We start from the raw sequence: 23,887 nt of genomic DNA, 5'->3' as shown, positions 1-23,887 counted from the left end.
AATAAATTTCAAGCATTAGGTAGTATTAAGACTTTTCAGAGGGAGCCATCCAAATGAAAACCCATAATCAAAATAATAATTATCAGGGGAACCATTTGCTTTCAAAGGAATCACGCAAAGTAAAGCACAGAATATGTCTTAAGTAGCAAAAAACGGTGATTTCAGTTCAGAGGGAGAAAGAAGGTCTGCCACTTGAGATTTTAAGTGCTTTGTACATGATCAGTTCTTGATGGATTCTCTCAGAAATGGGCCTTCATGTATTGTATGTAAAAAAGAGAGGAAAAATGGAAGCTGTTACGTGATGAATGCAGGCAAAGGTGTGATGAGGCTGGGATTGGGTTACTGAGCTGGGAAGTTACCTGTCATTCCCTTCATTTGCAAATCATTTCAGCTAGGGTTGGATTGCAGGAATTTTCAGTGGAATATTAACACTGTGGGAAGGCATTTAGAAAGTTCCAGGGAATTTAATGGATAATTTCTAATGAAGGGGATTTAAACTTTTTTTTATTTTTTTTTAATTAAGCCAGCAGCTAGGCCAGTAAATATTTTTCATCTATTCTTATTATTTCTGGTGTAGTTAAAGAATTTAATACGAGGGAAACATTTCCAGCATGTCTTTTCATATTTGTTTTTCAAATTCACTCACTGAGTTTGTGGTGTATTTTACCTGCCACAGATTTTTTCTTTGTTTGGTCTCAGTTGCCCGAGATTTTAATCTCCAGAGAGCACCTCTAAGGTTAGACTAAAATTGTCATTTTTTCATTTAATCCTGTTAATTGTTTAATGGCTTCCCCACACTAACCTTCATTGCTGAGGATTTCTGTGATTTTTGTGGTGGACATCTACAAAAAACCTTGGTTTTCTTTTTGGCTGCAGTAATTCTGGGCTCCTCAGCCTGCATGAGCTGCACTGGCCTTAACTTTGGTTGATCAGAGTCCAGATCCAAGGCGGAGTATGAAATATGTTTGAAATATCAAACAGAACTTGGAATGGAATGTGTGTTATAATAAGCTGGATTCCATCCCTCCACAGTGCCCATAGCAGAAGCTTGGAGTAATTATGGATAATCCCAGTTTGTGTGCTCTGAGGCAGTTGTAGATTGCAAAAAGTCTTGTAGAAGTGTGATATGCTCAGGTAACCACCTGCATTGGCAGTGTTAGCTGGTTCCCTTCAGCAGCCCCAGTAATGGCTCTGTTTGCTGTCCCCAGGAGCACCAGCCTGTTCCACGAGGTCGTGCAGCTGGAGTTTGAGATCGCCAGCTTCAGCAGCCTGTCGGGCACGCAGCCCATCAGCTGGCAGGTGGAGTACCCCCAGCACGGCTCCTCCGAGCCCGCCCTGGCCGAGATCTTCATCTGCCAGAAGGACCTGGTGGGCATCGTGCCCCTGGCCATGGTAAGAGCCCCTCCCAGCCCGTGCCCACCCGTGCTGAGCCAGGCAGGGCCAGCCCAGCCTCAGCCTCAGCCTCAGCAGGGAGAGCTCCCTGCCCTGGCACTGCCTCTGGAACCATCCTCACTCTGTGCACAGCACCCAGGTGCTACACTGACCCCACAGGAGAGGGATGCTCAGAGGGAAGGGGTGCTCAGAGGGAAGGGATGCTCAGAGGATGGGATGATGAGAGGGAAGGGGTGCTCAGAAGGAAGGGATGCTGAGAGGGAAGGGGTGCTCAGGGGAAGGGATGCTGAGAGGAAAGGTTGCTCAGAAGGAAGGGATGCTGAGAGGAAGGGATGCTCAGAGGGAAGGGATGCTCAGAGGAAGGGATGCTCAGAGGAAGGGGTACTCAGAGGGAAGGGATGCTGAAAGGAAGGGTTGCTCAGAGGAAGGGGTACTCAGAGGGAAGGGATGCTCAGAGGAGGGGGTGCTCAGGAGGAAGGGATGCTCAGAGGAAGGGATGCTGAGAGGAAGGGATGCTCAGAGGAAGGGATGCTGAGAGGAAGGGATGCTCAGAGGAAGGGATGCTGAGAGGAAGGGATGCTCAGAGGAAGGGATGCTCAGAGGAAGGGATGCTCAGAGGAAGGGATGCTCAGAAGGAAGGGATGCTGAGAGGGAAAGGATGCTGAGAGGAAGGGGTGCTCAGAGGGAAGGGATGCTGAGAGGGAAAGGATGCTCAGAGGAAGGGATGCTCAGAGGAAGGGATGCTCAGAGGAAGGGATGCTCAGAGGAAGGGGTGCTCAGAGGGAAGGGATGCTCAGAGGAAGGGATGCTCAGAGGAAGGGGTGCTCAGAGGGAAGGGATGCTCAGAGGAAGGGATGCTCAGAGGAAGGGGTGCTCAGAGGAAGGGGTGCTCAGAGGAAGGGATGCTCAGAGGAAGGGATGCTCAGAGGAAGGGATGCTCAGAGGGAAGGGATGCTCAGAGGATGGGATGATGAGAGGGAAGGGGTGCTCAGAGGAAGGGATGCTCAGAAGGATAGGATGCTCAGAGGAGGGGATGCTCAGAGGAAGGGATGCTCAGAGGGAAGGGATGCTCAGAGGATGGGATGATGAGAGGGAAGGGGTGCTCAGAGGAAGGGATGCTCAGAAGGATAGGATGCTCAGAGGAGGGGATGCTCAGAAGGATAGGATGCTCAGAGGAAGGGGTGCTGCCTCTTCAACCATCTCCCTCATGTTTAAACCCTCAATTTCTTGGCTTTTCCCACAAAACCCAGTAGATTTTTCTTCCTGCTGCTGATTGCCTTGAACTTGCAACTCCAGAGGGCCTCAAGGACCTTCTGCTGAAGGCCAGGTTGCTTGGTCCTTGGTAGGCTGAGGCTGATACTGATTCTTCTGCTTCATGACCTAATAGTGTAAGAACTTCTGGTTTGAGGTCAAAAATAGAAAACAATAATAGCCTCAATAATACATTTAAGAATCATGAAGTGCAGACTTTCCTGTGAGTAAATGGGTTGGGTTAAAATCTGCTCTCTCTGATCAGTGTTTTTGGAAAACAAGGAATTTCACTGGATTCTCCAGCATTTCAGCTGTGCTGTTGTTAGGCAGGCATTTTATTTTCTGTTGGTCAGGATTTGGAAGAGTTAGACATTGCTCTATGCTTCTTGTGAGTGTTGTCCCTCCAGTGCATCATCTTGGTGGCAAAATTTTGGCAGTCTTTTCTTTGAACAGTGTTCAGCAGATAATTAGATGAGTATTATTTCCTGGAAGTCCCAATCTTCAATATATTCTTCCCCTTTGAAGAGTGAAACTGCTGCTCATATCAAATGAGGTCATGGCCAGCAATTTCCTGATCCACAGTCTGTCAAGTCAGCAGAAAGCCTGCACTGCATTCCAGATCTGAGGGGGAAATAATTGTCCTCATTACCTGTCAGCTTGAGCAGGGAATATTTATTGGAGCATCTGTCCTCTAAGGACTGGAGAACGTGCACGAAGCAGAATTTTTGTGGTCAGATTTTATTTTGAGATAGATGCCTTCCACTGCCAAACAACAGGCATGTGTCTTCTGGCAGACTTTGTGTCTTCTTGCTCTTTTCATGAAAGAATTCATCAGCTTCTTCTCTGTGTTCCATATCTGAGGGAAGGGAGGTTCTGATATCTCCTGTCAGGGTGTGATGCCTCTGCACTTGCATTCAGGGTTCTTGCAGACTTGTGTCTATCCTGCATTAAAATTCATCTGCCTGCGAGGGTTCCTGTAAGAACTGAGGTCTAAAAGGATGAGTTTAGTGTTTTATAAATCATGTAAGGCAAGATCCTTTATTCCCAGCAGATTGCCAGTAGGCACTGTGGGTTCAAACAGAGGGTTCAAACAATGAAATCATTAAACCTTTCTCTTCACAAAGCTTTCTTGTGTTTATCTCATTGCTGTGCCTTGTGATAACACTTAGCCAGAGCCAAAATACACTGTGTTAACAGAATGCAGCTGGATGGAGCACCAGAGCACAATTGGCTTTACTAGCAGGATGCTGGTAGATAAAGGGAATTTTCACTTCTCTCTCAGCTAACCCTGCACATCCAGCCAGGGTGCTTCCTTCATGCAGGCATTAATCTCCAGCTGAGCTGATGAGCTGGCAGCTCTCCTGCTCAGGAACAGGAGTCCCTGAGAGCACAGAGGGTGACCCTGGCCCTGCTGGGGAGGCAGCTCACAGTCTGTATCTGCCTGCCCAGCAGAGCAGCAGCACGGGGCTGTGTCCACAAATGAGATCTCAGTGTTGAGCAGCAAGTGGGGTTTGTAATCCTCTGGGGGAAAGGAGATTTTGTTGATTTTAAGCACGGAGCGTTCCAGGGTAGAACTGCAAACATGCAAAGCCAAAGCTGTCACTGCACATTTTTAAGAGTGAGCAGGAAAAGGAGCTGCCCAAGGACACTGCAGTGTCCCAGCTGTGGGGGCTGCTCAGGTCCCTGCCCTGCCCTGAGGAAAAGTCCCTGGAAAGTCTCTCAGCAAACTTTTCCCTGCTTTGGGTGGAACAAAGATAAAGGCTGCTCTGACCCATGGACTGGAGCTCATCTCCTGTGAGCCATTCCAAACTTATGAAGCAAGGAAGATCATGTATCTTTTATTGCCCTGTGCCTGATTACATTACAAAAAGAGTTGTAAGATGAAAACCAAGTGGTCTTCAAAAGATTAGTGCAACTGTTGCTATGGCGTTCTGAAAGAGATTAAAGAATTGACATTGTCAGCAAGAACTGAACCTGAAATTTTAAAATGGCCTTGTAGGGCTTGGATCAGTGGAGCAAGTGTAGGGTAAATCAGCAGATCCATCTGCTGAAGGGAACTGATGGGAACTGATGCACCCTGATGCAAACTGAATCCTTCCCTGTGAAAGAACACCCTGTGAGCTGCTGCTTGATCCAGTTTCCAGTTTGCACCCACAGGAACCTGGCAGTGCCAGCATCACTGTGAGGCTGGGACTCTCAGCTGCTCATCAGGCACTGTAGTTCCTCGTGTGCTCTTTGCTCAGTTGTGCTTGGGTTGTGTTTCTGTGCATTCTGAACTCACAGTGTTGGTGCTCCTGCTGCAGGAGCAGGGGCTGGACCCACTGCAGAGCTGTGACTCAGCCAAAACCACTTTTTGACAGTTTTATGTGTGCTTGTTAACTGGCTTTCCATTAAAACAGAGGTGATCAAAACCTTAGCTCCCAAAGCACTGTTGTTTTATATACACATTTATGTCTGCTGTTCCCTGAGGTAAGGATTTTTTAAGGTATTTCATTGTAATGAAGTCCCTGCAATACCATTTTAAAATATGGACCTGAATAAATAGAGTTTTCATCCCTGCACAGTGTGTGAGTTCACACCATAAAGCTCTATCTAGTTCAAGGGCACACAAGTGCAGAATTCTCACTCTGGTTCATCTTTCAGTCTTTGGTGAAGTGGAGGCAACAGGCACAGAGGAGCTTTTCAGAAGGAAAAATCCATTTCCTAATTTGCTTATCACAAACAAACAAATGAACAAACAGATCATCCACGTGTCAGACTTTTCAGCTGACAGGTATTGTCTCAGATAACTCGGTTATGACTCACATGGAATAAATACTGGGAGGTAAGGAAATTTATTTTATGCAAAATGGAGTTATTCTATTAATAGTAGTGACTGGGACAGCTTGGATCAGCTCTGCAGCCCCGAGCAGAACCTGAAGTCAGGAGATTTGAGAGTGAGAGTGGAAGAGCAGAGTTCCAATGTCCTGGAGAGAAGGGACACACAGAGATGCTCCTGTGCCTCCCACTCCCCCAGTGCAGGCTGCTCAGAGGAGAGCAGCCCTGCTTCCTTCAGGATTAGGGGGATGTGACTGCATTACCTGTGCATAAATTGTTGGTATCAGCTGAGGACTCTGGACCTGCCTGTTCATGTAAAGCACCAATGTCACACAGGGACTGGGACCTGCAGTGCTGGATGATTCACCTTATCTGGGGAGAATTGGCTTTTTGTGCTGCCTGCCATCAGGAAACAAAAGCAAAACATGGACAAACCGTTGTTCATTGATCTCAAATTGGTCAGAAGGTGCAGACAGCATAAAGAACCCAAAATGGCTCAATTTAACGCTGCCTTTTGAATTCCCAGAGGTCATTTCTACAGCCCTTGCACTTTGCCTCCAGCTTCTGCTTCCCTCCATTTACTGCATTTCTGCTTTCTACAGTCCCATTCAGCCCTACCTTTTGCAGGAAATGAGAATGGGTCAATAAGGCTGTCCCAGCTGGCTGCAATGAGTATTTCCATTGGTTCAAGCTGAATGTCATTTTCTATGAGTATGTGCAATTTCCTCTTGAGCATCCCCCAGTCTGACAATGCTATGGGATGGATTACTTTGGGATTTTTAAGATGCTGAGGAGAGGTGGGGCCAGCTAACTTTCAGGTTTTTAAAGATCTCTGAAAAATGTTAATATGAGGCTTAATAGATGCTCCTTAGTCTCGACAGGAGGCAAATCCTGCCAAGCAAACAAAAAATTGCAGAACAACAAGAATGCGCAGGGAGACACAAAGTAAATGATTGGCTGCTGGGTGTGCTGATAGCAGAATGCTCCCCTGGAGGAGGAGTGCCAGGAACCTCTGGAGAATTCTGTGAATGAGCCAGGCTGATCCAAGTCAGGCTTGGGTCAGGGTTCAGAGAAGCTGAGCTCCCTGAGGGGGAAAGGAGGGACAGCAGGGCTGGCAGGGGGACACTTGTGTCAGTTCCTGGTGCTGCACTGTGTCATGTGTGAAGTCTGGAGGCTGTGTTGTCTTGTGCTGTATTTTGGGGGTTGTTTTAAGTGTTGCTCCAGCTTTGTGGTACTGCCCCACCAGAAGAAGACATCTTAAACAGCAGTGAATATTTGAAGTGACAGCTGATGAAAATTCGTGTTGTTGAACACAGCCACAGAGGCAATATTCCAGCTGCCACATGTGCCAGCAGAGCCAGCAGAGTGAGCTGTGCTCAGGAGGGCACTCCAGGGCTGGCCTTGCTGCTGGAGCTGCTCAGGACTGTGCCCAGCTCAGGATTGTGCCCAGCTCAGGACTGTGCCCAGCTCGGGATTGTGCCCAGCTCAGGACTGTGCCCAGCTCAGGACTGTGCCCAGCCCAGAGCAGATGCAGGAGGGCAGAGGGCACTGCCAGCAGGAGCAGAGCAGCTCCCGAGGCTGCTGCTTGCAGAGAGCTGGAGTTGGAAGGCAGGGGAGTCCCTCACTGGTGATCCATCTGCAGCCTTTCAGGCTTTGCAGAGCTCAGCCATGGGCAGCTCTGCAGCTGGGGCTGGTCTGGCTGCTCTCCTGCAGCACAGAGCTGCTGCTGCCAGGGCTGGGGAGCAGGACAGGGAGCTGGGAGAACATGGCATGGCTTTGTGTGGGAGAGGGAACAGCACTCAGCAGCCTCCATGGCTGGATGATGCCTTCTCCTCTAGAATTAATGCACCAGTTCTCCATAAACTCAGTTTTCTCATTAGCTGTAGCTAACAGGTGATTGTGTAGACTTAACTAGTAAATACACATTTACTGTCCAGACTAACTCCAGACAGCAAACATTTTATTTTATTTTATTTTATTTTATTTTATTTTATTTTATTTTATTTTATTTTATTTTATTTTGTTGTATTTTATTTTTATTTTATTTTATTTTATTTTGTTGTATTTTATTTTTTATTTTATTTTATTTTTTTGTATTGTATTGTATTGTATTGTATTGTATTTTTTGTGGTTTTCCCTGGAGGGTAAATGGTCTGCAGCTCCTCAATGTGTCACTCCCTCAATGTGTCCCTCCTGCAGCTGAGCAGGAGCTGCCAGGGCAGGCCAGGTGTGTTTGCAGACAGGGCAGTGTCTCAGCCAGCTGAGCTGAGGTGGGATGGATGGGACCCATACACAAAAGCAGAAGGGATTTCTCTTCATTGGCAGCTTCCAGTGGTGATTTTGATCTCTGTAAAGAGAGTTCTGGTGTTCCTGGGGGAGGCCTCACTCTTCAGCAGCAGGTGAAATGTTTGCTTAGCAGAACTGTGCATTGTTTAGGCTGAACTCCAGTTGATGAGGTCTGAGGTGTTCCAGCTTGGACAGTGAAACGATGGAGACAACAGAAAGGGCCTTTCTCTAATGGGATGTAATGAGGGAGCATGGGGTTAAAGCACCACCATGATTTTATAAGGCTCAGTGTTTTAATGAACTGCCCCCACACCTTAAAAACCCAGGCGCTTTTCACCTTCAATTTGCTCTGGCTGCGTGTTTGCCTTGCCCTGCTCTCAGTTTACAGTTCATTATCCAGACAGATGCTCATCACTGGGGATGTTTGTCATGGAACTCACTCAGAATCTGCACTTCAAACTCACTGGTTCTGCTTGGGGGAGATAAAGCACAGGAGAGGCAGGGCAGGGTTCAGCACAGTGCAGGGGACAGAGCTGGTGCTGTGCTGCTGGCTCTCCTCTGCTGGAGGGCAGCAGCACTGGGGATGGCATTGGATTCACCCATAACCCCAGAACCAGAGGGGTACCAGAACCTCACCAAAGCTTGGACCACCAAAAAAAAACCACTGTAAAAGATGTCCCAGCTGTCTGTGTGATCCCATGTGCTGAGGGAATTCCCAGCCCAGCCCTTATGGCCCCATTGCTGTGGGGTGTCCTTAGACCCCAGTTAAACTGCAGAGGGAATCCACACAAACACTGGACTTTCCCCTCAGAAACAAATCATGCCTAATATTTAATGCTCCAGCACTGTGGCATGACCACCAGCACGCTGGTGAGAGAGGGAATTTCAGCAGGCAAATGGAAAAAAACCACCACTGATATTAATTTTAATCAGGTCCCAATCATCTGATTTGTCCTCTGTATTTTTTTTTCCTCTAGCAGAGCTGATTGTCTTTCTGCAAGATTTGTTACCCCACAGAACAATAATGCAGGCTGTAATGATGTAATTTATGGCTGTAATTTGCTTTTGGAAATCCTCTATTAGTGAAAAATAGCAACAGTGCAGTTTTATTAATTGCAGGAGGTGACTGTTGAATGCTGAGTGTCAGTGCCAGAGGAGTGACTGTGCTGTACTCTGCTCCCCAAGGGCCTGTAGGAGCAGAGCTCTGTGTCCTTTGGAGGCTGTGGAATGAGTGTTTTGCTTAAACTAAATAAGTGTAAAAATAATTCAAGTTCACCGGGAAGTTTGAGGAAATGACAGAGGGAAGCATTAGCCTGTAAATTCAGTATTGAGAGGCACAGCAGAGTGTTAGTGCATCCCATAATGTGCTCACACAGTCATGGCTCTGCAGAATTGCACATTTATTTACACCTTCTACCCTCAAACTGCTGCTTGCAGTTCAAGCCTTGAGCTTCATTACTGAGCTGCACTCTCGGTGTGCCATGCCAGGGAGAGCCACTTCAGCTCCTTTCCTTCTTTAATGTGGACATTTTTTACCCTGGCACAACACTTTTATTTCCATTTGCATAAACCAGACTTTACCAGGACATAGCTCGGGGGAAAAGCGTGCGGGCAGAAATCACCTTTGTGTGATTTAAAGGTGAATTCCCTTCCTCTTGTGTTCTGGAGCAGCCCTGGGCTGGCTGAGGGCCAGGCTTGCTGTAACCTCTGTGCTCTTGAGCTCTGGTTTTGGGGAGCTGACAGAAGGCAGGAGCCTCCTGCTGCTCAGGTGGTGTCAGCAGCAGAAAGCAAAGCCATCCGTCTCAGCCCCGGCTCCTCAGCATCACTTTGTCCAGGCTCCTCTGTGCCTTTTTTTGGGGAAGTTTTACACAGTTTGCTGCTTGGTGGGGCCAGCAGAGGAGCCTCTCTCTGGAGCTGGGACCAGAAGTCAATTGGAAGCGTGGAGAAGCAGGGCTGGGAGTGCCAGCTGGCACAGGTATCCCCAGGCATGTGCTGTAAGGATGCCTGGGAGCTGCAGGAACCAGCCTGGTGTGGGAATAAATAAACTCCAGGCTCAGCCATTCCTCCTCACTGCCCTTACCTCATCCAAAGGATGGGCTGCTCATGAAGCCCTGGGAGCTCTGACAGCAGAAACAGGAATTGTCTGGCGGGGTGGGAGCCCCATGTCTGTCTGCCCTGGGCTCTGTGGCTCTGTGGCTCAGGCCCACTGCACTTGGCTCATCCTTACAATGGACATGGACGTGCATTTCCTGAGCAAGGTTTGGCTGACAGGATCATTCTGTACTGCTGCTTCTGGGGGAAGGAAAACTCCCTGCTTGAACGGGGATGCTGGTCTGCCTCCCCTGCTCCAGCACTGGCAGGGCAGTTCTGGCCCTGAGGGGTAAAAATCAGAGTAATTCCATAAGTGAAGCCAGCTTTGTGGCTAGAGGTGATGTCTTTTATTAGGCCATCCAATAGAGCTGGGAAAAAAGGCCAAGCTCTCAAGCACACTGATTTTTTTCAGGCCTCTTTGAGCTGGAAGTTGCTGTGAGATGCTCAGATAAAGTTAATGGTCACTGGGATTGCTCCAGGTTACACTAACAGAGAAAATGGTGCTTTAAACAAATGGGTTTGGTGCCTTGGCCTGTCATATCCCTGACTTACACAATGATCAGAGCAGCCCCTTTCAAGGATGCTTCTCCAGCCAGGAGCCTGCAGCAGGGTCTGGACAAGCAGCCCCTGCAGGTAAAATGTTTCTGCTTGAGGAAGGGGGAGATAATTGCATCTGTGGTTATACATACTGTATAGATTTAATTTTCCTCCTTCTAGATGTATGCCAGGTTTGGTTTCTATAAGGCCCACCAGTCTATCAGACATGTGTCTGATCAATAATTTAATTTTCCTGTGTCACTCTCTCATCTTTTTAACCACAGTGAGTTTCTGATGTCTGTACAGTATCTGCTCCCATTAATGCAATAATCTTGTTCCTGCCCTCTGTGTACTTTGTTTATGTAGAGCTGCTGTGAAGTCAGTGAAATCAATAAACTATTTGAAGAGGAAAAATAATCTAGGTGCAAGGATAGGAAATAATAATGACTATTTTCTGCATTTTTAGGACCACTTTTTCAAGAGTTTGTGGTGGTTTTGTTACAGATTTTGCTTATCAAAAATTAAAACTGTACAGCCAAAATAAGAAAAAGAGCAAGTAGAAAATTCCTCTTGCTGATTTCAAACCAGACTAAATGAAATTGAAATACTGAAGCAGAAGCTGCCTGCTTCTCTTCCACTGTGGTCTGAGCAGGGCTCTGACATCCCCAGACTTCAGCCAAGTGCACGGGCAAGAACTGAGGATTCAGGAGCTTGTAGGACATGAGCTCTGCATATTAGAAGGAGAAAGCAGCTCATTAATAATCCATGGCATATTAATCTACCCAAATAAAGCAAGTTCACAACCTCCAGAGCAGCCATAAAAACCATCCCTGTATCATGCAGCACCCCAGTTCTTTAAAACAAGGAATTGTCCTTGGGACTTCATCCTTGACATGCATGGAGCATTTAAAATTCCTTCAGCTCAGTGACAGAGTTCAGATCACCCTCACAGCCTCAGGTTAATGCTCTTCATGTGTTTCCCTCCACTCAGTTTCCCAAGCCCTTGTCTGAGGGTGCTCATCAGATAAAAAATTCTGTGTATGGCTACATATTGCAGGTGTTTTCATACATCTGCCAGAAATTAAATGTGTATCATTTATGCACTGCATCATTGCATAAAACCAGAAGTTTTCAAGAGAACTTAGGACAATTTACTGCTTGTTTTATCAAGTGTAAGTGTGCTCAGAAGTACCTGCAAGTGTACTTGGATCCATGAGCAGCAGTGCTCTGAAGCAGCAGCAGCAGCAATGGTTCTCAAGTGTGTTGGGCTCAGAATAAGGGCTTTTAACCTGTCACTTCACTCATTTTCATCTGTCTCCATTTCCTGTGCTAAAAAGAGCCAGTTATGGTGCTGCAGTTGGAATATCTCAGGTAATCACTCACATTTCCAGCCATAACTACAATTTTTTCTCTCTAGATAATGTTTCCTATATTAGTGCTTTCATTTCTGAGTCAATTTAGTTAAATATTGAAAGTGAGGACTGAAATGGCACAAAGAGGAGCAGGTAGTTTCCTGTGTTACAAATAAGCCTCTTCTAAAAAAATCTGGGGTTTTTTTTTTAGTTGAGGTATATGCTTGGAGAAATAAAATGTAGGATTCTGCTTCTCATCTTCTCCACTCACTTTTATGTCCTTATTCTATATATTAAGTGCCTACAGAAAGATGAAATGTGGGATTCTGTTTCCCGTCTCCTGCAGTTGTCCTGAAAGGTTTTTTTTAAGTTTTAATGGGTTCCAGAATTGTTTCCTTTGAAGTCCTTTCAGTTCCAGACTCTTCCTCCACACAGCAGGAAATGCCATCTTTCTTTGCAAATGCAGATTGGCCACGGAATCCTGGCATGGCTGTTCAGCCAACAGAAAGCAGCTTTGGTGTAATATTTGGGTTTTCCATATTTAATTTTATTCCTTTATTTAATATTATTCAACATTTGAGCCGTTCCTGGTGGGATTTGGTGCCACAGCTCCAGCAAGGCAGAGAATGCTCAGGTGCTCAGCCAGGTGTGCTGGGGATCAGCTGATCTGGGTGCTCCTGGGTGCTCACCTCAGTCTCTGCTCAGCACTGACACATGGAGCCAGGATGGGGCTGATTTTAGAGAAATAATAAATTCACATCCAGGCAGTGGAACTTTACTGGTAGAAATATTAATGCAAGTGCTTAGATCTTTATTTCACAAGGGAGAGGAAATAAGATTTCCTGGTTAGTCTCAGTGCCTGTGGCAAACTCATACAGCTCCAAAATTAAGTTTTGAATTGGTTTTATGAACTGCATATGATAAAGTTAGTATAACAAATACAGTGAAGTAAATATTTACTTCTGAAACCAATTTGTTAAAAGAAATCGGAATTTGATTCTCAGTTGTTCAGAAGTAGAAGAAGTGACGGGAGCTTCAGGGGCATTGTGGTTCTGGGTTCTGTGGTTCTGGGGTTCATTGTTCTGTGGTTCTGGGTTCTCTGCTTCTGGGTTCTGTAGTTCTGGGGTTCTGTGGTTCTGGGTTCTGTGGTTCTGTGTCTCTGTGGTTCTGGGTTCTGTTGTTCTGTGGTTCTGGGTTCTGTGTCTCTGTGGTTCTGGGTTCTGTGTCTCTGTGGTTCTGTGTCTCTCTGGTTCTGGTTTCTGTGGTTCTGGGTTCTGTGGTTCTGGGTTCTGTGTCTCTGTGGTTCTGTAGTTCTGGGTTCTGGGTTCTGTGTCTCTGTTGTTCTGGGTCCTGTGTTCCTGCCTCTCTGGACCTGCTGGCTGTTAAGGTTCTTCATTGCACCTGGCTCTGGAGCTGGAGGTCAGAGAAGGGCTGCTTGTCCCCCCTCAGCAGGGGCAGAAAGCTGCCCTGTCTGCCAGGATGATTCCTCTCCCATCACCTCTGCAGGAGGGGCATTCCCAGCAGAATTTCCAGCAGAATTTCTCAGGATTTGTCCCTTTGGGAAGGCCCCTCCTGCTCCTAACCCAGGGTGTGCCCATTGCTCCTTTCCCTGCTGGCCAGAGCCATTTATGGCCTTTTCACATGGAATGCTGATATGATTTTACCTTTTTGTTCACAATTACAAAACTCCTGCTGTCACAATGATGTGGGCAGAGCCCAGAGCTCTGTCCCTGGTTCAGGGTGACCTGGGCAGTGCCAGCCTTGCCTGGCACCACCTGCAGACAGAACCAAGCAATTCAGGTGCTCCAGTCCCTTCTTCCTTTGCAAGGGATGCTCACTTGTGACAGATGATAGAATTACATTTAGCAACACAGTCTGCATCTGCTGAATGAAAGTAATCATGGGTGATGCTCCCTCCTGCGTGTCTGGATGCTAACAGGATGGATTCACTGAAGGAAAGTGGGGATTAGTCATCCTAGGATCCAGAGATATTTCTCTGCATCCCTGTCTCTTAATATATTCTACATCCCCCTTCTCTGTCTGCAGAGTGTAATTTATCAGGACTCCAAAATTCCACTAGCAGGGTATTTGAAAACTGTGCAAGCAGGGAAGAGAACTGAATGGTTTGTTGCTAATGTAGGGGGCCAGTAATTAAGATTTATCTTAATGTGGAGACTAAGCAGAGACAGGATCCTTGATGAAAAGGGCATTGCATTTGCAGAACACTGAGTTCCCATTCTGAAGAGACACTTAGATCTTGATCATAAATTACACTGTCCACAAAAGCTGCAGGGAAGATTGTGCAGGGCCCACAGAATTCCCACCCCAGCTCTGCTTTCTCTGCTGCTGGCCCCAGGAAGCTGCCCCTGTGTTCCTGGCAGGGCTCCAGCCCAGGAGGAGCTGCTGAGGGGCCCCAGCCCTGATGGGCTCTAAATGCCAGAGTCACCTTGCTGGGCAGTGGGGAGGATGAGGCTGAATCCTCCTGCCTGGTGTCCCTGCTCCCCATCCCCTCCCTGCCCCTCTGCAGGGCTCCTGGAGCCTGTGGGGAGACTTCTGGAACAGAGCACCCAAATCAACCAAATCACCAAACCAGACTTCTGGAACAGAGCACCCAAATCAACCAAACCAGACTTCCTGGGACAGAGCACCCAAATCACCCAAACCAGACTTCCTGGAACAGAGCACCCAAATCAACCAAATCACCAAACCAGACTTCCTGGGACAGAGCACCCAAATCAACCAAATCACCAAACCAGACTTCCTGGGACAGAGCACCCAAATCACCAAACCAGACTTCCTGGGACAGAGCACCCAAATCACCCAAACCAGACTTCCTGGGACAGAGCACCCAAATCAGCTCATCCCCAGCACACCTGGTGAACACCTGAGGCTCCTTGTGCTCTGAGCAGATCTGGGGATGAGCCAAACCCTTCTCAGAGCCTCCCTGGCCCTGTGCAGGGCTCCTGGAGAGCCAGAGCCATCCCAGGATCAGGGCTTCAGGCAGATGCTGGGCATGGCAGGGGCAGCAGTGCCAGCCCCAGCTCTGGGTGTGCCCAGGGCAGATGTTTGGGCTGTGCCTGTTCTTGGGGCAGGTGCTGCCCTGAATTCCTGTGCCCTGTGTGGTGTTGTATTGAGCAAAGCTTTAGCAGAGAGGAGACTCCTCACAGTGCAGTCACCACCCAAAGGAAGCTTTGAGTTCCTTTGTTCTCCTGTCCTCGTCAGGAGCAGACTGCAGCAATGGCAACTTCTACTCACAAGTCTGTTTCTTATGTAGATTTGGAATGGCCTGATTTTTCTCCACAGTTCATTTGTTCCTTAGCTGACATTTTCCATGGCTGTGTGGACCTCAGAGTCATGGAGTAACCTGGATTCAAGCTCCAGCCATGGAGAACGTGGATTCTCCCCGTTTGGAGGCTGAGGATGCTGTTAAGGCAGCAGGCTGCTCCTTTTGGTGTCACTCTTGGACAGCATCTCCCCATTTCTCCTGCAGCTGGTGTCCCTCATGAAGTGACAGCCCTTGTATTAGAAAGTGATCAGTGAAGAGCAGCACTGAGATGTGGTGGGCCAATGGTACTGAATCAAGTGAAAGAGCAGCCCAAAATCCAACCAACAAAATCTGCCCTTCCCCACTGCTGCCAGGGGCTGGCTCTGCCCCAGGGGTCCCAGCCATCCCACCCCCTGGTCTGTAGGAACCCCTGCTCTCCTGCAGGCTGTGCTGAGAATTTCCAGAGCAGAATTCCTTCCCTCCTGCACCCAGTGCCTGTGGAGGGGGGGTCAGAGGGCCCAGCTGGCAGAAAGCACAATGTATAATTTACTGTTAATCGTGGGATTTGGGGATCAGCAGAGTCTGCTGCCTACCAGTGTCGTTTCCTTAATCAGCTGTAATCTCAGGAGCATGAATGACTGAACCCACACCCACTGTGCTCACCCAGCAGCCCCACAGCTGCCTGCAGAGCAGTGCAGAGCAGTGCAGAGCAGCTCTGTGCCTGCTCTGGGGCTGAGGCACAGCTCAGTGCCCCTCCTGGGCTGCCTGGGTGTTTGCAGCCTCACATCTCCCGCATCTCCATCTCCTCTGGCACACATCAGTGTTCCCAGGGATGGGAGCCTCAGTGGAAGCACAGCCCAGCTCCTGGAGCTCTCCTGGGTGGGCTTTGTCCCCATGCAGCCCTGCCAGCAGCCAGCACTTGCTGCCCCTGTGCTGCTCTGTGACACAACTGCTGGGTTCATTTCAAGGGTAACAGTGCCCAGCTGCCCTTTCCCACATGCTCCTCCAAGCAACTCTCCCTATCAAAGCATAACTGGCATTTTTGTGTCGGTCCTCCAGGTCTGTGCCACAGGTTTGTCACTGCTGAGGTGCTGTGGCTGTGAGGGGGACAGATCTGAATGCTGAGCCATAATTAACATCATCCTGGGAGACTCCACTCGCAGAATTTCCAGCCTGCACACTGGACCATTCTCATGACCTCAGGCTCCCATGGATTTCTCTTGATAACACCATCTAATCAGATTTAGAGTTTAATTAAACAGCTGTCACTTTGCTTCCTCATTCTGCCACAATTTAATGTTGAATTAGTTCCTGAATCAGTCATGGCTGAATGCTTGCCTTTTTACAACTGAGAGCTTGGATGAGCATCAGGTTTGCTCTTCAGCTAAGCCCAAGCAGCACTTTGTGTTCTTGCTCTTTGTGCAGAGCTCCCACTGCCCTCAGTGCAAGCTCCCTGACTGAAAAGGGGTGGAATAAAAAGTGAGATTGCTGCAGAGTCAGCCCTAGGGGTGCCTAGAACACATTTGCTCTGGGGAATTCTTTCCCCTTGCTAGGAAATAGGTGATGTTTGTGCAGAGCAGTCCTGCAGAGTTTGCTGTGAGCAGGGCAGTGGCTGCAGCTGGAGAAGGAAGGGCTGAGGCCAGTGGACTTCATCCAAATAAACCTGAGCCAGGCCAGGCCAGAGCACAAGAGCAGCTTTGTGGTGCTCTGAGCTCCACAGCAGCTCGAGGAGGAGAGCTTGGAGACCTCCTGCACAGGGGTGGGTTTGCATTAAATTCTGTCAATACATTTTAAAGGAATTTCTTACACGCAAAATTCAATAATTTGCTTTCAGATATCTCCTTTGATACCTCCTTGAGCCTAACCACTAGAGTTTTCCTCTAATCATTAGAGGGAAATTTGTTCTTTAATTATACTATTTGTTAATTAAATGCGTTTAAATAGTAATTATTTCCTTCACATGTTGTATCCATGGAAGGGATGCCCTGGTAACAGGAAAAACCTTCCTAACACTTTGTAGATGTTCTTGAGGCAAGAGAGGCAGCCAAGCCTCTGCAGTGGCAGAGTCAGATGTTGTTGGGATTTGGGCATTGTGCTGCCAAGACAGTTGGAGGCTTCCAAGCCAGGGCTCCAGTCTCCCTTGTTTCCATGAGGATTATCTGTGTAGCTCTGTTTCAGCTGTGCAGGTGCCAGTCCTGGCCTTTTTAGAGTTTGCAATTCACTTACAGGAACTTCTTTCTGACCTGGATATTGATGCTGACTTACTGTGCATCTTCCTTGTGTGTTTTTTCAATTTACTCTACTTCCCTCATCTTTGAATTTCTTGGGGAACAAGTCCAAACACTGCTATCAGATGCTTCCAATTTTTTTGTCACATAAAATAAATTTCATTTTAAAACTCTACTTGCTGCCTGCGCAGAAAGTAGATTGGTTCTTGGGGGATTTTAAAAATTAAAGAATGTGGAAATGGCCAAGATATTGTGATTTTGAAAAGTGCCTTCATTTTAAATGAATCTGTAGTCTCTCTGAAAGTTTCTTAGGAATGCTGTCTGTGTACTCCTGAATTAGCCTGCAATCAGGGCAGGATATTGCATTGAAAAATGAGACCCAGAAGCCCCCACGCTGCTGCTGCTGGAGAACAATTATTGTCCTGGTGGTGCTTGACATGTCCTTGAAGATGGGATTTGTGCCTGTCAGAGGCTGTTCAGGGGCTGGGAGAATGCAGGGAAGCAAATCCGGGTGCTCACGGACAGACAGACAGACAGACAGAGTCTGCTTGACTCCTTTCATTTGCTCTGTTTCAGTTCAGCCTTTGGGGAGGTTGGGCTGTGGATGTTTCCTGTGCTGTGCAGAGTTTTCTGTCAGGTTTGTGGTGATTGTCCCTGGATTGCCTTTGGCTTTATTGCAGCAATATGAAGGGAACACAGAGCAGGCAGCAGTTGTGCCATGAGGCTGTTCCACATCCAGGGATGGAGGATACACAATTCTCTATTTTAGTTCTAAACAAAAATGACAATAAAATCCAGGCTTTGTTCCTTGGTCTCTTTTTCTGGTTTGTTGTAACTATCACAGGGCACTTGGAGCCTGAGGAAGGGAAGTGGCAGAGCTGAAAATTGCTTTTAGTGTGGTGTGTAATATATTAATTGCTTACACATCAGTATTTCTTAATCTGTGTAATAGCCATGAGTTATGGCTGCTTTCAGGGGAGGTGGAGGCAAAAGGTTTCCATCTCTGCTCAGGGCTGTGGCTGGGTGGGCACCAGTCCCCTCCCAATGCTGGGCATCTCTCGTGCTGCAGTAGGAATCATTGAGGGTTCTTACCTTTCTAGAACAGCCAACATTCCTCTTTAGCATTTCCTTTTAAGTTTGATGGGATTTCTTAAGAGAGCTGCAGGAGAACCTGAGGAATAACAAGTTGCCAGATGAAAAGGAAATCTGACCTAAATTTCAGACTCACTAAGCTTGAATTGAAAACAGTATCAGCAGTGTCAGTGCCCCGTTTTGCTGTTGACATCAGTGGCTGCAGTCCTCATGACTTCAGTGCTGAGGAATTTGCTGAATATTTTATTCACTTTATATTGAAAGCTGAACAGTTGGAGAAAACTTTGAAGTTTTTCCTGCATGGGAATCTTGGGAATACATTGATGCTGACATAGTTCAGGAGTTCCAAGTGTTAGCCTGGCCGGTGGTGCATTGAAAGGCTTTTATATGGCACAGCCCCAGCTCAGACTTCAAATTTCCTTGTTATTTCCCCTGCAGTTAACAGCATCACTGACTCCTTCTGGATTCCTTACATTGCTTCATTGGCCATATCAGAGGAAATTAAATAATCTTGAAACAGTTCCAGACACAAAGTTCACGGAGAGGCCCCGTCTCCGCAATGGGCTTGGATTCATTTCTGCTTTGGAGGCTCTTTTATCCTTACCCGAAGGAAGCAGGCTGTCCCCTTTTGGTGCCACTCCTGGACAGCATCTCCCTCTTTCTCCTGCAGCTGGTATCACTCATGAAGTAAAAGCCTTTGTATTGGAAAGTGATAAATGAAGAGCAGGATTGAGAAGTGATTGCCGGTCAAGTCAGGATTGAGAAGTGATTGCCAGTCAAGTCTACGTTAGTAAAAACTCTGAAATCACATGTTGGAAGGTCAATGTTGGGAATAACCCCTCATGTCTGAAAAGCAGAAGATACCTGTGGGCTGTGCCTGACCTGAGTTTAGAGAAAGGTGCTGTTGAACAGAGTGCAGCACTGAGTGTTTATCCAGCAGATTAACCAGGGCTGGGATTTCACTGCCTTTTACCAGGCTGCACTTCTCTGGGGGTGAACTGAGACACCTCAGGCACCCAGAGCTGATGTGAGCAGTGCTGGGGTTCCATTGCCTTTCACCAGGCTGCCCCTCTCTGGGGGTGAGCTGGGACACTTTGGCCATGCAGAGCTGATGTGGGCAGTGCTGGGGTTCCATTGCCTTTCACCAGGCTGCCCCTCTCTGGGGGTGAGCTGGGACACTTTGACCACCCAGAGCTGATGTGGGCTGTGCTGGGGTTCCATTCCTTTCACCAGGCTGCCCCTCTCTGGGGGTGAGCTGGGACACTTTGGCCACCCAGAGCTGATGTGGGCTGTGCTGTGCTTTGTTTGGTGCAGGACACAGAGATCCTGAACACGGCCATCCTGACGGGCAGGACGGTGGCAGTGCCCATCAAGGTGGTGTCCATCGAGGAGAACAGTGCTGTGACAGACATCTCCGAGTCTGTGGAGTGCAAATCCTCGGGGGAGGACGTCATCAAAGTAAGTTCCTGCCACCCAGTGACTCCTGGGCTTTCCCATTTCACAGGAAAAAGGAAAACAGCCTGGGAATAACCACAGCCTGGGCTGCTGCAGTTCTCCAGCCACTTGTTTGGGAAGAATTTGTTTTCCTGAAGGACCCTGTCCTTTGATTAGCACCTGGGGCCTTGCTGTGCTCTTCTCCTATTTCCTGCAGAAATAATTTACATGCCCTAAAAGGGTTCCTTCCAATGATGTGTGCACCATCAGAACACTTTGAGTGGCTTCAGGAGCCTCCCCTGCCTGGGGCACTCTGAAGCTGAAGTGGAACAAATGACTGGAGGTTAACACAGCATTTATTGGTACCAGCCAGGGACATTTTCAGGTGTAATTTCTCTCTCTTCAGGGCTGGTTGGAAATTGCTCAGATGGTGGGAGAAGGTGTCTCCTGTGTGTTTGGAGTATATGCAGAACCTCTGGAGGGATGTGGCTGTGGCACAAGTGCTCACTGCTGTAAAACATACAGCTGGCTGAAAAACACAGCTCAATTAAGTGCTTGGAACAAAAAGGTTTGCTCATCTCATCATAGAGGAAAAAAGGCTTTTTCATTTTTTTTTTCATCTAGAATGTTCTTGTTTCCACAAAATTTCTTTCTTTACGTAGGGAAGTGGTTTGGGGTTCAAGGCAAATTGACATCTTCAATTGGTTCAGATTTTAAAAAGCACTCAGAAAGCTTCAAATGAGCACAGAGGCCTTTCATCCTTAATTCATTTTGAAATTCTCCATCAAGCTTTTATGTTCAATTCTTTAGAAATATCTTCCTCTGTGAAAACCTGGTGTAGAGACCTTGTTGGGAGTAACCTTTCTGCTGAAAAATAAAACCCAGTCTTCATAAATTTTGTCTTTTGGGCAGAGCCCATGGTGCCAGGGCTGTGTGCATGAGTGTACAGCTCATGTAAAGCCTGTAGGTTACCTTAAAGCACAAACTCAGGAAAAGAAAAAGGAGTTATTGGTGAGAGCTATTGAGAGCTATTCAATATTTCTCATATTATCATTTGAGGTTCAGGCAGATATTTTTGTGTGCTTTGAATTGTGTGGAATTTCTGGTAATTTGGGTTCAGCCAAACCTGACAGTGAGACCAGAAGCTGAAGATGCTCAGTGCCTGTCTGCACTTGGCCTGTAATATTTAGTTAGCAAATAAATGTCCTTTGTATGGTTCATGTAAAGAGCTTATAGGTAATGCTCCTGCCCAGCAATTGGCCATCAGCTCAAAGCTTATTTATATTAATTTTTACTTCAGTTGGGCTGAATTACATTGTTCTCAGTAACAGAACCCTGTGGAAATTTGAGTTTAAGATCTCTCTGCAAATAGCAGGTAGGAGTTTCCCAGTGATCCTCATGGTCCCAGGGCAGTTCAGGGCACAGTTTGAATGTGCTGACTGCTACTCCTTTTACTTCTTTTATTGTCTCACAGTTCCCAGTCTTTATTTCCAAATTTACAGCTGATTTCATGAACTTTAAATGCCTTTGAGTGCTCTAGACCTTCACACAGTGGTCCAACCTTTTAAAAGTGAACACAAAATTTATTATGGCACTAAAAAGGAAGCAAAAGCCAAATTTTATTTTGCCAAGCTGGAATTTACCAATAGGATCCATCTGTCTGGATGCATTAATGGCAATTGCAGTTGCATGCAGGGGCTCCTTGCCATCTGCTGCAGCTCAGGTGGGTTTTGCTGCTTTTGCTGCTGTTCTGTGCTCTTTGCTCAGGAGCAGGCCCTGTTCAGGCTCCTGCAGAACAGGTGTGGTGCTGCTGTGAGGAACACAACAATTCCCTACCCTGAAGGTTTGAGGTTTGTGTTCAGTAGCTGAGGAGCTGCCAGTGCAGTTCCCACTGACACTCCCAAAATAACCTGAAAGCCCTGGGACAGCAGCAGCTGCATCTCTGTGAGTGCAGAGGCAGCAGCTCCATCTCTGGGAGTGCAAGGCCTCAGCTCCATCTCTGGGAGTCCAAGGCAGCTCCTCCATCTCTGGGAGTGCAAGGCAGCTCCTCCATCTCTGGGAGTGCAAGGCAGCAGCTCCATCTCTGTGAGTGCAGAGGGAGCTCCTCCATCTCTGGGAGTGCAAGGCAGCTCCTCCATCTCTGGGAGTGCAGAGGCAGCTCCTCCATCTCTGTGAGTGCAGAGGCAGCAGCTCCATCTCTGTGAGTGCAAGGCAGCTCCTCCATCTCTGGGAGTGCAAGGCAGCTCCTCCATCTCTGGGAGTGCAAGGCAGCTCCTCCATCTCTGTGAGTGCAGAGGCAGCTCCTCCATCTCTGGGAGTCCAAGGCAGCTCCTCCATCTCTGTGAGTGCAGAGGCAGCTCCTCCATCTCTGGGAGTGCAAGGCAGCTCCTCCATCTCTGGGAGTGCAAGGCAGCTCCTCCATCTCTGTGAGTGCAGAGGCAGCTCCTCCATCTCTGGGAGTCCAAGGCCTCAGCTCCTCCATCTCTGTGTGTCCAAGGCAGCTCCTCCATCTCTGGGAGTCCAAGGCCTCAGCTCCATCTCTGTGAGTCCAAGGCCTCAGCTCCATCTCTGTGAGTCCAGAGGCAGCTCCTCCATCTCTGGGAGTCCAAGGCAGCTCCTCCATCTCTGGGAGTCCAAGGCAGCTCCATCTCTGTGAGTCCAAGGCAGCAGCTCCATCTCTGTCAGTCCAAGGCAGCTCCTCCATCTCTGTGTGTCCAAGGCAGCTCCCTGGCTCTCTGCTGGCTCCTTCATCCCTTCTGATGCTGTGTGAACACAGAGTCACTTGTGTCAAACTGAATACCTTAAAAGCAGGGGAGAAAGTCACAGCATGGAAATGCCATTGTTTTGCTGCTCTGAACTCTGTGACTTTGAAGGTTTTTCTTCTGGCAAATGTGCTATGTTATATTCTGAACAGGATAACAAATGGAAACTCCACCTCCTTGCCCTCCTCCCTACTTCCCATAGTGCTGTCATTTCTGGGATCAATATATTCAGCAGAGCAGCAGAACTTGAGAGGAGCTTTACAGAAATGAAGCTTTACCACAGCCTTGTGTCAGATGCCAGCAGACAACCAGGGCAGCAGTGGCTGGAGCTTCCACAGGAGCTGTTCTGTCAGGAATGGCAGCACCAGCCTCTGTGGAAACTGCAACTCACAATGGGCATGGACTGGGATACATTCACAATGGAAGTTGTCAATACCTTGCCATCACATCACAGGCAGAAGTTTCAAGGGCAGCTGAAGAAGCTTCTAAACTGTATCCTTGCAGACTTTCCTCCCCTGTGCCATCACCCTGGGAAAAGAAATGGGAGAAGCAGCACCAGTCTTGTGCCGGGTGTGATGGGAGCATGGTCAGTTTGCTCCAGACCTGATGAATGCAGTCAGAAGAGAGGATGGTTTGATTCTGCTTTGCTTTTCTGCCCCTGGTTGTAGTTTACTCACTGTGAATCTGTGCATTGTACATACACACTAAGTTAAGGAGTTACAAACACTGTGATGGAAATGCACAACCACTGCCCAAAGTGTGAGATGGAATTAAAAGCGATTCCACCCTGGGATCTTGCCTTGCCAAGCAGGAAATCTGCGGCCATGCTGCAAATATGGGCTGCCACATCCCCAGTGAGCAGGAGCCAAGCTCTCTGTTTGTCCCCATTTCCAGAAATTGCTTGCCTGGAGAGTGCACAGAGCACGGCAGATTTTGGGTTCTGTGATAATGCGAGCTGCAGAGAGCTCCTGTGGCTCAGCACAGCACAGCCCAGCCTCAGAAGCTGGTCATTTGGGAGCAAATAGATGCCCTCCAGTCCCAGCTGGCATTCTGTGCCCCTTTCACTCTCTCAGTTCTGTCGTGGTGAATGATATTCAGTTAGTTAAATGTACTGCTGCTGCTCTGCAAGGCTGCCTCTGAAATCTCTGTAATGAGATTAGATAATGTGCAGCCTTTGCCCTAAGAAAAGCTCTCTTGCTTTGGGGGCTTTCTGCTTAGTTTTGCTAATCTGGCTGCTGATACTGAAAGTGCAGCCCCTGCTCAGCAGAGAGAGCCCAGATTGCACCCAGAGCATGGCCCTGGTGTTACCCAGCTCTGCTCTGCAGGGCTGGGGCTCCCAGCTGTGCTGGGCTGGCATTGCTGGGAGCCTTGCCTGAGGAC

The 23,887-nt window shown here is 47.9% G+C and overlaps 1 protein-coding gene across 2 annotated transcripts in view; it reads left to right on the top strand.

The window, feature by feature from the left end:
• The window catches only part of TMEM132C (transmembrane protein 132C), a 172,961-nt gene that overhangs the window by 131,925 nt on the left and 17,149 nt on the right, over positions 1-23,887 (top strand). Inside the window, exons 4-5 of one of the 2 annotated variants that reach the window (XM_071444942.1) lie at positions 1,209-1,392; positions 19,626-19,769. In XM_071444942.1, coding sequence (XP_071301043.1) covers positions 1,209-1,392; positions 19,626-19,769 — 328 coding nt within the window. The remainder of the gene's footprint in view (positions 1-1,208; positions 1,393-19,625; positions 19,770-23,887) is intronic. The other variant, XM_071444943.1, reaches the window with a different exon arrangement.

The sequence above is a fragment of the Agelaius tricolor genome, unplaced genomic scaffold, assembly GCF_023055355.1.
Source record: "Agelaius tricolor isolate 1412-34295 unplaced genomic scaffold, bAgeTri1.0.p SCAF_20, whole genome shotgun sequence".
NCBI classification, from domain to species: Eukaryota; Metazoa; Chordata; class Aves; order Passeriformes; family Icteridae; genus Agelaius; species Agelaius tricolor.
Note: the sequence above shows the minus strand (reverse complement) of the source record. Positions and strands in the feature narration are given on the sequence as shown.